Below are 14151 nucleotides of genomic sequence, written 5' to 3' on the forward strand. Positions count from 1 at the left end.
AAAGTTGGTCACTTTTGGCTGAGGGATAGGAAATTGAAACATATAGGATTATATTGTTACCCCGAGAACCACCCATAACAAATAAACCAAACATACAAAAGAACCACACACCAAGCGGCAATCAGAATACAATACGTAACTACCGCAGCAACCGCAGCAACTCTACAACTCTCTTGCACCCCCAAATTATCAAAAGGAACAACATAAATAGAACGAACCCTTTACCTTGTAAAGATTCGATGAACAGCTTGTTGAATAAGAGCATTACCGCAGCATCCGCAGTAACAACAACCACCGCAGCATCCGCAGTAACAGCAAGTTATCGCAGCATTGGCGTTGCGCAGCAACCGCAGCAACCGCAGCATGAATTATCTTAGACATTATTAAATAACCAGAAAGATATAAATTCCTCATCATTTTATTTGAATAAAGACATTGAATTTCTACCTCCCACTTTTGACTTAACTTTTCAAGTGTTGTTTTCAATCACTCAAGACCTAAACACGGCTTGTTTTATCTTACATTTTGTTTATTGCTCATAACTGAAGCTTAATAAACTCTTCTATTAAGACCAGACGTAACATTCCTGCTCTTATTTCTCATTTACTTGGACAGACGTAACATTCCTGATCCTTATTCCTCATTCATTTTGGACAGACGTAACATTCCTGATCCTCATTTCTACTCACTGAGCTTAATCAAGACAACAGCTCCCTACTATTTACAACCTTGGACATAACCCATACACATTTTTACCTTACTTTACACTCATATCACTTCATAACCCGTCTGTAATAAACGATATTATTACTGGTGCTCACTATTAAACATACACATAAACCGTTACGCAACTACCTGGAATACCCCAAATTCACCATAACACATCTGGTGCTCACTAGAGGGATAACAAGCACAAAACAAGACAATTACCAAGGATAACGATCTCAAGAACATCCTACTTCAAGGCATTCCCGCGAAACAATCACAAGGACAAGAACTACCTGCCCGCTCGGATATCTATCAAGGACAAGAAGACAAGTCAAGATGCAAAAATACATGCCAGGAGCTTTCCAAACAAACAACGTGCGAGACGAACTTACTCTGTTGGACGACAGCACACGCTCTTCCATGCCCCCTCATTGGCTGACTTACAGTGGATTCGAGCATGAGAGTTTCCGCACATTTCGTCGTGCGTTTACTTCTTACATACTCGTCACAGGCGCTCAATCGGAGACAAGACGACTAGAAATTTTGCAAGGAGTATTGCAAGGACCGGCTTTAACCTATTATCAAACTCAAGTCTTGCCTGAATTACAGGAAGAAAGAGATGAGAACAACTCCCCCGTCACAGTTACAGCAGCATTAGATTTGCTCGAAGACAACTACGTAACTGAATATGACATCCAACGATTCCGCGAACACTTCTACACCATAATGCAGAAGATCGATGAAAGCCCCAGATCTTTCCTCGGAAGACTACGTGAAGCAGCTCATGAAGCAGGCATCACGGAAGCAAGCCAAGTACAATCTCGATTCAAAGCTGGATTACTACCCGAGATCAGAAAGCATTGCATTAGAAGCCGCGCATTGACGCACGAATTGGTACTTCAATACGCTGAAGGATACTGGAATGCTGAAAGAGACAACGGAAGCATTCGCAGAGTAAACCAAAGACGAAGAGACGGCCAGACGCTCGCCGTAATGGGTGAACCCCACAACTAACTAGACACGGAAGAAGATCAAATCTTAGATGAAAAGATCGAACAACTGGTTGAGGCAGGATACTCCCCTGCAACAGCAGCGCGAATTGCCTTCAGATCACAACAAAGAAGCAACGTGGTTCAGCAAAACAATGCCAACTACAATGCACGAAGACCAAGCTATCCACCTCGAAGTCAAGAAAGACGATACCCTTACCAACCAGGTCGACGACAAAACTACAATGACCAGCAAAATGGGAATGAAAGACAACGCCCATATCAAGACCGCCGACCTTACTACAACAACAACCAGCGACCATATCAACAGCAGCAAAGCCATAACAACGGACGTCCACAACAACAAAAGGACCACGATCAAAGGCAGTCGAACGGAAGACCCAACCAGAACGAGGAACCTGCCATGAGAACACCAAAAGAAGATCGACCGAACAGTAATAGCCGACCCAATGTGTACAGCAATTTCGCACATTTAGAAGATCGATACCAAGAGGACTACTACGACGATGTTGACGATTATTGGCATTCAGAAGAAGAATACTACGACGACCAGTATTACGAAGAATCTCAAGGATACAACAAGCCAAAAAACTACTAGGGCCAGTTGCTCATGAGAGACGCGGTCAACTGAACGCCCCCACCAACAATAATAAACCCGCTAGGAACAGAAAAACACCCAAAAGCAAAAGCAAATCCGACCTGCAACATCGAGAATATAACAATGCTCAAGACTTATACACTGTACAAAAGTGACCCTTGAGCTTAGAAAACACTGAAAAACGACGAAGTATGAGCCTGAGATCAGGGTCAAAAGTCAACAAAATTGTACACGCAGATAAACCCGATCCAGCAAAGAAACGACAACGACGAGTACAATTCCAGGAACAAGAAATCAACAAACGACCATCATCTTCAAGAACCAATGAGCCGACGAAACAACCACAGGCTATACCAAGAGAGATGGCTACACCAATGGATACTACTAGGAATGACCAAACGATGACGGATCGACCAGTTGAACGACCGATGGAAATAGACAGATCCCCGAACAAAGGAAAGGAACCTATACGGAAGAACAACATCGACGAAGCAAGAAAACCAAAGCCACGACGCGCGCCTAGAACGAAACCAATTATCGACTACGATATTGTAGAAGATGTATCCAACATAACAGCCCAAATAAAGATCGGAGAACTTATCAAGGCTTGTCCTAAATTTAGACGAGACCTACATAGCTTCACTGCTGTACGCAGAAGAAAAGATAAATCTCTAAACATATTGGAACTGAAGCCAAATCTAGACTCAACTGCAGCATACGCAAATTTTCATCTGAAAGGACATCTAGTTGAAACACTTATTGATACAGGAGCAGCCAAAACCTGCATATCAAGAATGCTTGCGGACACATTAAGTCTAAAGATTGATGGACCGTCAAACACAGTGTTTACTTTGGGCAACGGGAAGTTTCAAGCCTCCCAAGGAGTAATTCGAGACTTCAAAATTCAAGTTGGCAATTTCCTTGAAGTGCCTATTACAGTCGAAGTATTAGGTAATTGCCCAGTATCACTCATTATTGGAACAAACTTCTTGGATCTTGTAAAAGCAAAGATAAATTTTGAGGATGCAACCATCACCGTCAACTATAAGGGACAACAATCCTGTGCACCACTTACATACGTTCGAGAAATGCCCAGCAAGAAGACACAACGTTACCAAGAACCGCGTATAACATTATACGAAGAATCCGACGAATCCGACATAGAAGAAGAATCTGAAACCGAAAGCGACGACAGCAATTACGAATACTCCAGTAGCGAAAGCGACGAATCAACCTCATCAGAAGAAAGTGATGATGAAGAATCCTCGGGAGAAGAGGAGATCGAACAAACAAAACATGCAGAATTCTTTCTGAACGATGACCGCCAACGTTACAAACCAAATGTCAAGGAATGGACAGCTGCCGATGGATCACCCTGTTTTGAAGTCGAAACAGCCGAGGGATTCACAATACCACCAAAGGGAAAGCATAATTCTATGGGAAATTACCTCGCACAATCTCTGCAGATGTAAACTTCTATCCGCAAATATCAGCGACTGCACCCATTGAAGCAACCAATTATCCTAGCATACGAGCCGGAGACACAGACTGCACGATCACCCTGGTAAGCTTTTCATTCTGCGAAGTAGATATCCCAAGTGGATTCTTACTAGGAGACTACATGGAGCAACATTATATACGAGACGATGACTCTGATACCGTATACTCTGAAGACTTGAATAATGAAGAGATATATGGTTACGATATCAACCTGCAATACCATATCCAACACTGCAACGACAAGGAGCCCGATACGAGGAAGAGTTATTCTTCTTGGATCACGGTGCACAATCACCTACACTACTGGAGACCAGGAACATCGAGCCGAATAACACCATAGAAGTTTGGTCGAGAGAGAACATTACTATACCCGCCGATTTTACCACTCAAGTGCACGGTAGATTTCTCAGACCCACAACGAAACCACTATAATTTGTACCAGAACAAGGAGTCCACCCTGCAGAAACAAGACATGAATACTTCTGCCCAGACGTAGAACAAGGAGCCACAACCTTCACCATCACGATCAAAATAATCTGCCTTCACATTTGATTATTTCACCACCGAGCTTTATTGGCACCTTTCATGAAATACAAGACAATGCAGACCCCCGGAATAGAAACACCCAATGGTGAAACCCAGGAGCCATGAATCCAAACGAACAAAAGATATTCCAACACCGACCGACCCGCGTTAACCGGAAGAACAATTAAAAGTTACTCCAACATACCTGACATCCCTGATGACCACGATGGCAAGCTACGAAAAGCCTTTCTCGAACTCGTACGACAATATCAAGACTGCTTTGCCTGGACAGACGACGATCTTGGATGTACCGAGCTATTGGAACATAAAATCACTCTAAAGAAGGACGCGATACCAGTAGCCTCCAAACCCTACAGATTAGCACCTGTAGAAGCTACTGCACTGAAAAAGGAACTCGATCGATACTGCCGCCTCGGAATAATACGACCATCCAACTCACCCTGGGCCGCACCTGTCATGCTCATCAAGAAAAAGGACAACAAGTCATACAGATTCATTGCCGACATGCGAGGGTTAAATAAATCATCTATACGACCGGCGACATACGTAGACAACTTTTGGTAGGAAATACAAGCTGCAGGACAATCCCGGATTTTTTCAAGCCTTGACTTAAAGGATGGATACTTCCAAGTAAAACTCGACGAACAAAGCAAACCGCTAACGGCTTTCTCTACAAAATTTGGAGCATATGAGTTCAACTGACTACCACAAGGATACCACGCCGCACCATCTGTTTTCGTAACCCTAGTACGATTAGCATTCCAAAAAGAAGAAGACATACTTTGTCGATACCTGGATGACTTGAACGTGCATTCAAAAACAACTGAGGACCATCTTGAACACCTTCGCCGAGTATTTGAATGTTTACGAAATGCTGGACTAAAACTTGGAGTTAAGAAATGTTGGTTTTTCAAAACTGATATTTCATTCCTTGGACACATCATCACTGGAGAAGGAATTTGCGTAGATGAAGCACGCACCAAGAAAATTCGAGAATTACCAATACCGAAAACTGTGACACAGCTGAAGTCCTTTTTAGGCTGTATGTCATGGTACCGAAACTGGATACCGCGGTTCAGTGCGATAGCACGAGTACTATATAACCAGACCAAGCAAGATGCCAAGCCATGGGGAGAAGAGGAAACAAAAGCTTTTAATAAACTGAAAGAAACCTTATTTCTCCACCCATCCTAGCACGACCAGATTTCCATAGACCTTTCATACTGAGAGTAGATGCATCAAAGGAAGCATTTGGCGCAGCATTAATGCAAAAGGACGACCAAGGAAAAGAGAGAGTAATATCTTACCACTCACGCGTCACCACAAAAGGAGAAAAGAACTATAGCAGTTCCCGATTAGAGACGGCATGTCTTGTCTGGAGTGTAAGACTCTTGAAACCATTCTTGTTGAACAAATTCGACGTGTATTGTGACCACAGCGCACTACGTGGAATATTAAACCAGAAAGAACCAACAGGCATAATGGCCAGGTGGATTGAGACACTGAGCGAATACGAATTCGACGTACACTACAAGAGCGCCCACCAAAACCGAAACGTTGACTTCCTCAGCAGACTACCAGGATTTGGAGAAACCACGAACAGCAAATTCGACCGTTGCCTACGATTCAAATGCGGAAATTTCGAAGACGTTGAACTGGAGAAAAAACAAGAAGAAAAGACGACGACTGACGAACCAATACAGCAAGACGAGAATACACCAAAAATAACCGAAGTCACCAACATAGGACATTCCAAACGCCGCGAACAAATCTAAAGATTCCAGACCACAACAACTGCATAACACTTGAAACACTGAATACAATCAATCAACGTACCACAAAGCCAACCGGACGCCGATCACAAACTGATTATCAACACATCACGAAACAACACTGATAGCAACATACCAACGTCGATCACAACACTATTACAACATCACCCCGCACAAAGCTTATTTTGAAACATTCTCAAATTACTCGACGACATACAACTACATCTACTGTGTCACAACCAAAATCACAATGGATAACAACATATACAACGGACTCAAGTATTATCTTGAAACACTCGAATACCCACCAACTAGTAGCAAGGAACTACGGAAAACAATTCGCACTCAAAACGAACACTATATCGTTATAAATGGAAAACTCTACCGCAAAGGATCCACGCCAAAAATGATCCTACAGAGGAGCGAGATCAAAGATGCAATCTGGATGGTACACAAACATCCTCTTGGGGGACATTTTGCATTCCAAAATACACTATTCAAGCTAAAAACAAAATACTACTGGCGAGGAATGGCGCAAGACGTAAAACAATTCATCGCACAATGCGACCGGTGTCACCAACACAAGAAACCCAACAACCAAGAAACACTATACCCGATTCCTGTTTCGAACATTCCGTTTGAGAACGTGCATATCGATATCAAACATCTACCAACAGCCCAGAGCCTACATCGCTATATCATTGTAGCTATTTGTTCTTTCAGCAAATATGTCGAAACACGTGCCTTACAAGTGGCAAATGCAGCAGAAGTTTCTCTATTTGTTTACGAATGTATCATTACTATACATGGCTGCCCACGTGTTTTGTGCTCAGACAATGGCTTACCTATCCAAAACAACCTTGTAAATGCCGTCTGCAAGCAATACGGCATCGAACATCGACTCACATCACCATATCATCCACAAGCGAACGGACTAGTCGAACGATTTAATCGAACGGTCGGAGTCATGTTGAAAAGACTCAATAAAGAAGAAAAGAAGAACTGGCCAATGTACCTACCTGCACTACTATTCGCATACCGCAGCATTCGACAAGAAACGACGAAGAGATCTCCATTTTACTTGATCTACGGACGAGAACCACATACACCTTTCGACCGACACGTGCAACCACAAACAAACATTGCAGATCTCCTGGAAGAGGATGATGAGCGCGACGAAGATACGATTATACTCGACTTATTTGAGGAACATATCACAAGACTCAATACAATAAGAGAAGAAGCGATTGATACAATCAAAAGTGCACAAGCGGCACAGAAACGGAGAATCGAAAAGAAATTACTGCAGTAAGGCAAGGAACTGAAACGCCCTTTCCAAATTGGAGATACTGTTCAAGTATATCAAAATTACTTGGAAGGAAATTAGGCAGGACGCCTAGAAGATCTATGGGAAGGACCATTCTTGATTCACAAGGTCAACAAACGCAGTACCTATCGATTAAAAACGATGCAAGGAAGATTCTTACCGAACCCCTACCATGGAAACCGATTGCGCTCTTATACCTTACCTGATACCGAGTACCGAGCCCCAATATCTCAGGCATCGCTGCACCTCATTACCGACGAGGTCGATGCAGTACCACCACAAGAAGATGTATCAGAATCAGACCAAGACGAAACAACACAGACGATGCCGCAGCAAGGAAGATCGGGAAGGACTAAAAATGCAGGAAATCGGAGAAAAACAAAGAAAAAGAAGAAAAGAGATAGTAGCTATCGACCTACCAGAGGACGTTCATAAACCAATAACTCTGAAATATAAACGTGCAAATGCATAAAAAAAATATATACACTTCGAGAAGAACATATAATAAAATACATAGAGAAAAGACTGTAAAAGAAAAAAAAAACATATATAAAGAAGAAAAAACATCAATTCTATCATACCACTTGACATTGTCTGTACAATGAACAACAACAACAACAACACCCCAGCATCTTGGAGCAACAACAACACCGAACAAACCGGTATATTCGTCCAAGCCCCTTGGACAGGGACCCCTTCCAGCAACAATGACGAAGGCTGGGGACCAGCACCAACACACATACCAACCTTGCAAGAAGGAGGTTGGCAATACGAGCCAATGGATATAGACGACGAATGGGAAGATCAACGAACAGCGTCTCCAAAGTCGACTTTTACTAGAACATCAACAAAAGATGACGCGGAAATAGCATTTGGAAAAATCAACAGTTTCCTGAATGAGGACCTCGGAACGATTACAACGCTAATCAACGAATACTCTCAAGCAACACCACTCCTGGAAATGAGGGAATTGATCAATCAAAAACTTATACAATTGGTGGGACGTACCAACAGACTCGTAGCAAAATGCCGAGTCCATCCTCACCCGTATCTCACGGACGACCAAGTTCGCGCTATCATCATCAACATCATCTTGCGTAACACATTCACGTGGATTCCTACAAACTTATACTGCAAGGACTGCTGCCTTACGATGTTTGGTAGACATGATACCTCAATATAAAACACACACACACACACATATATACATATATAATCCCAATTTATCATTATCATATTCATATCACTACCAACAACTGTAACCCAAACAACACACACACACACACACAAATTATATATATATATTACAAATCCTCCTATTACCATAAATAAATCTTTACAATGGGTGCAGAATATATAAATCGATCATAAATCACAATACAGTCAAACAAAAAAAAAACATACAAACAAAAACACGCATACACAAAGCGTAGCTTCCGACCAACACAGACAATTCAAACAAAAGGACAAAGCGCTGAAACACACAGAGTGACTCTACGATCCGTAACCAAATCCACAACAATACAAGGGAGCGCCAACACATACGCAAAGCGACTCTACGATCCATACACAAATTATCAATGCAATCGAACGGATGGAGCACCGAAACACACAGAGCGACTTTACGATCCACACAATCAACACAACAAACCAAAAGGATGGAGCACCAACACATACACAGCGTGACTTTACGATCCAAGGAACATCACAAAGAATTACAACAAAAATGCGAACGGATGGAGCGCCGACGCACATACAGAGCGACCTTACGATCCATTATACAACAATTTAAACGATGTGGGACCATCTTTTTCCGGGCCCGAGGAGGTGTGTTACCCCGAGAACCACCCATAACAGATAAACCAAACATACAAAAGAAACACACACCAAGCGGCAATCAGAATACAATACGTAACTACCGCAGCAACCGCAGCAACTCTACAACTCTCTTGCACCCCCAAATTATCAAAAGGAACAACTATAAATAGAACGAACCCTTTACCTTGTAAAGATTCGATGAACAGCTTGTTGAATAAGAGCATTACCGCAGCATCCGCAGTAACAACAACTACCGCAGCATCCGCAGTAACAGCAAGTTACCGCAGCATTGGCGTTGCGCAGCAACCGCAGCAACCGCAGCATGAATTATCTTAGACATTATTAAATAACCAGAAAGATATAAATACCCCATCATTTTTATTTGAATAAAGACATTGAATTTCTACCTCCCACTTTTGACTTAACTTTTCAAGTGTTGTTTTCAATCACTCAAGACCTAAACATGGCTTGTTTTATATTACATATTGTTTATTGCTCATAACTGAAGCTAAATAAACTCTTCTATTAAGACCAGACGTAACATTCCTGCTCTTATTTCTCATTTACTTGGACAGACGTAACATTCCTGATCCTTATTCCTCATTCATTTTAGACAGACGTAACATCCCTGATCCTCATTTCTACTCACTGAGCTTAATCAAGACAACAGCTCCCTACTATTTACAACCTTGGATATAACCCATACACATTTTTACCTTACTTTACACTCATATCACTTCACAACCCGTCTGTAATAAACGATATTATTACTGGTGCTCACTACAAAACATACACTTAAACCGTTACGCAACTACCTGGAATACCCCAAATTCACCGTAACAGTATCATTACTATACATGGCTGCCCACGTGTTTTGTGCTCAGACAATGGCTTACCTATCCAAAACAACCTTGTAAATGCCGTCTGCAAGCAATACGGCATCGAACATCGACTCACATCACCATATCATCCACAAGCGAACGGACTAGTCGAACGATTTAATCGAACGGTCGGAGTCATGTTGAAAAGACTCAATAAAGAAGAAAAGAAGAACTGGCCAATGTACCTACCTGCACTACTATTCGCATACCGCAGCATTCGACAAGAAACGACAAAGAGATCTCCATTTTACTTGATCTACGGACGAGAACCACATACACCTTTCGACCGACACGTGCAACCACAAACAAACATTGCAGATCTCCTGGAAGAGGATGATGAGCGCGACGAAGATACGATCATACTCGACTTATTTGAGGAACATATCACAAGACTCAATACAATAAGAGAAGAAGCGATTGATACAATCAAAAGTGCACAAGCGGCACAGAAACGGAGAATCGAAAAGAAATTACTGCAGTAAGGCAAGGAACTGAAACGCCCTTTCCAAATTGGAGATACTGTTCAAGTATATCAAAATTACTTGGAAGGAAATTAGGCAGGACGCCTAGAAGATCTATGGGAAGGACCATTCTTGATTCACAAGGTCAACAAACGCGGTATGGTGCATACTGTCTTAAACCATGAATAAATTCGATCACCGACATGAAAAAAAAGGAATCCTATCAGGGCTGTCTAAAATGAAGTTATCGATATTCTGTGACGTAGAACATGTTTATAAAGGTATTCTTAACACATTGTACGTTTTTGTTTTTTGAGAAAAGCATTTCTCATCGCTCTGATAGCCTTTGAAGTTTTGTCGGGATATGAAAAGTTACTAAGTAGGTGGAGGATTTCGACAGTTGTTTGGGCAAGGAGAAGAATTTTTTTGGCAGTGTGTAACCATAGATGTCCTAAGGTTACACACAAATAGCTGGCTTATCCAGTAATATGAGTGCGTTACTGCTCTTCTTACTCACCCATTTTCCCAATAACACACCTGTGGTGAACCACATTAATACACTGCTTAAGATATCAACAATAAGATATTCAGTTAAACATTATACCACACAAGAAAACCTCTCACTCAGATGATTTACCTTATGTGAGCAGGACAATGAACCTATCAACGGGTACCTCGGCCATTACAGCAGCCAGCTAATGCCGGTTTCAAAGATGTGCCCAATTAACATAGCGACTTCAAGAGAAGTTCTGATACATCCTTGATCCATCCTCTATCACATAGTTTATCCACTAAATGGATAAATTAATATCGCCGTCTTAATAGCTAGAATATAAAAAAGCTTTGATTAAAACATCATCTCAAAGATACTTGATCTTGTTCCTTATTATTTAAGCTCTATCATTACAGCGCCTAACAATGGCTCCCAGATCCAACAAACAAAAACGCGCCTTAGAACAGCTTCAAAGCTCAAAAAACGGAAGATTTCAAAAAGTTGCAAGACTAGAAGAATCGTCAATTGTTGAGAACCAGACTTCATCTGATGTGACTGAACAAGAATCAAACGTCTTTGAGATTCTCACTGCGTTCGAAGAAGCAACAGAAACCACAACGACAACGACGACAGCTACCACAACAAGCCAAAAGTTTCCTATTATTTGGGACAATAAAGCAGATGCGAAGTCCCGTGGCAAATATTGGGGACACGGCAGAACCACCAAATACTACCAGCTAGAGAAAGCATCAGAAAAGAAGAAAGGGAATTATGAAATCACTTCCTTCTTTCATAAGGATGATGAAGTAGAGGTTGTGTTGGAGGACTTTGTGCCAGTGCTAACTGTCGAAGAAGCATTTTTGAAACTTACCCCAATTATCCAACCTGAAATGAACTCAAAAAAGGACAAGGAGCGAAACATGAGCGACTATGAGCTACGATTGAAAGGTATTGCGGTGCAGGGAAACGAAGTGCGAAAAAGGAGTGTGATTACTCGTTTACAGCTCTTGAAAAAAGGCTCGAGGATTGCTTGGATCAGGTATCTCCACCTGATGAACCACCTGCAGAAATTCGCTGTTACTACAACCGTTGCTGGCGCTATATTCATGCATATAATGAAATGAAAACTGGAAGCGAAGCTCTTAAGCTAGTTGAAAAGTTTACGACACGCAGATATCGCTCTCATAGAAGAAGCGGAACAGAAGATTAAATCTACACGTTGCTATCAATATACAAAGAAATGTCTACTATTGGATTGGCTGACAATGCCTACACATGTAGCGGCTATTCTATTATCCAGCGGCACTTTAAAAAATCTCAATTTTCGACAATTCATGGTTTAAGACAGTATGCACCATACCTATCGATTAAAAACGATGCAAGGAAGATTCCTACTGAACCCCTACCATGGAAACCGACTGCGCTCTTATACCACTGCGCGAAAAACGAATTATCAAGTTCTTTAAAAACAGCTTGATAATTACCTGGCAAGGGGCCAGATTGAATAAAAAAACAGATATGTACCCTATGGCACCTCCAGCTGCCACATTCGGTAGTTCTGTGCAGAAATTTACAAAGCAACCTGGTATGCAATTGGGAAAAAAAAGTTGATGCATGAAATCATATAGTGGATGTCACTGCATCCTTTGTGAAGGCATTAGCTTCCTCAAGATAGTCCCCCTCAAAAAGATAGTCCCCCTCAAAAATATTTCTTCATACACAGTCCCTTCATCATCCTTTTTCTGGGGGTTGAGGATTGCCATGCATCAATACTACGCGGCTATGCAATGACCATATATGATTTTAATCTATCTCCTTTATTTTTTGCATATACACAAACTATGGAGACAGCAGAAAAGAAAAGCAAAAAAGCAACTAGATCCCCTAATGCATTATTGTCACTGCATAATGTCAAAGATAGCAAACCTATATAGGGAAAAGTACAGGACAATGACTATAGTAGCAACTAGAAAAAATACTAGGGAAAAACTTAAGGGTGCACTTGAAAGAATATAAGCGGTTCAGTGCTGGTACTGGCTCCTCGCTCATTTGTCTTCATTTCATTTTTTTTCATAATGCAGCGTGATCGCAACGAGCCTTTTGTTGCGTGTCTTTGCACGCGGTGTTCTTTGGCTGGTGGAGGCTATCTAATGGTGAGCCGCAGAATACGCGAATATCACCGAAACCGCGATTTTGACCAAGCCAGAGACAGGCACTCGCACAATGGTACTTTAACAGAATCGTCTCATAGTATTGAAATGTCATAAGTCTCATTATTATGTGCTGTATATACAGTGAGTACTATCGTTGCCGATATTGAGAGCACTTTACCGCAGGAAAATCCATCGTCATCCTCATCACCTCTAGGTGACAACCTCGATATGGATATAGACATGATCGATGATTCTCCCTCCTCCCCTGGTATGACGATGATGTGTAAATGCAATAAACATGGGGATAGACGATTTACTATCTTTGAGTAAATAGATACCGTTGCAGGCCGCCGTTTCACACCTTTTTCTGCCGAGGACAATGTGTTCTCGCTTGAAGAAACAGACGATTCTGAGAGAGATCTCGGCGATGATCTTGTTGTCAATGCTGACGATGTTGAGTATGGCGATGATGAAGCCAACATTGGAAATGGCGATATCGAACAAGGTTGGTTTTGCAAAGAACGGTTTTATTGTACGAAATGACAGAAATTAATGCTTTTTTTCCGAAAAAAAGACACTTACCTTGATCCTCCTCCTCCTCCTACCATCCCTCAGCTTCATACTTATCCGCATCCGTTCATCTTTGTCATTCTTTTCCTTGTATTGTTCCAATTACACTTCGTCTCAGAGCATCTGTCGTGCACGATCATTGACTTTTGTATTCTACTTCTTGGTGATCTGCAACCCAATGTTTCCATTCCTGGCTCACTTGCAACTCTCCGTCGCCTTACTGGCTTCTCTGCGCTGACCGACCGAGTACGCATTTATGTGTGCTGCTCTCGTTGTCATAGCCTGTACCTTTTATCTGACCCTGACTGCCCGAC

At 41.9% G+C, this 14151-nt stretch overlaps 2 protein-coding genes across 2 annotated transcripts; one reads left to right on the forward strand and one right to left on the reverse strand.

The window, feature by feature from the left end:
- Nucleotides 1-7995: 7995 nt before the first annotated feature.
- Nucleotides 7996-8675, forward strand: BDB00DRAFT_816674 (uncharacterized protein). Its single transcript, XM_053123012.1, has one exon. It carries the CDS (start codon nt 8063-8065, stop codon nt 8642-8644), a length of 582 nt encoding a protein of 193 aa, XP_052981266.1. The 5' UTR covers nt 7996-8062; the 3' UTR covers nt 8645-8675.
- A 615-nt stretch (nt 8676-9290) lies between these two features.
- Nucleotides 9291-9602, reverse strand: BDB00DRAFT_816678 (uncharacterized protein; the record flags this gene model as incomplete). Its single annotated transcript, XM_053123013.1, has 1 exon — nt 9291-9602. The coding sequence occupies exon 1, from the start codon at nt 9501-9503 to the stop codon at nt 9294-9296; it is 210 nt and encodes a 69-aa protein (XP_052981267.1). The 5' UTR covers nt 9504-9602.
- Between the last annotated feature and the right edge of the window lie 4549 nt (nt 9603-14151).

This window comes from Zychaea mexicana (assembly GCF_025766255.1).
Source record: "Zychaea mexicana strain RSA 1403 chromosome Unknown BDB00scaffold_24, whole genome shotgun sequence".
NCBI classification, from domain to species: Eukaryota; Fungi; Mucoromycota; class Mucoromycetes; order Mucorales; family Lichtheimiaceae; genus Zychaea; species Zychaea mexicana.

Bases quoted from the DNA above. Each gene is read 5' to 3' on its own strand.
- BDB00DRAFT_816674 (XM_053123012.1), top strand. From the start codon at position 8,063: ATGAACAACAACAACAACAACACCCCAGCATCTTGGAGCAACAACAAC.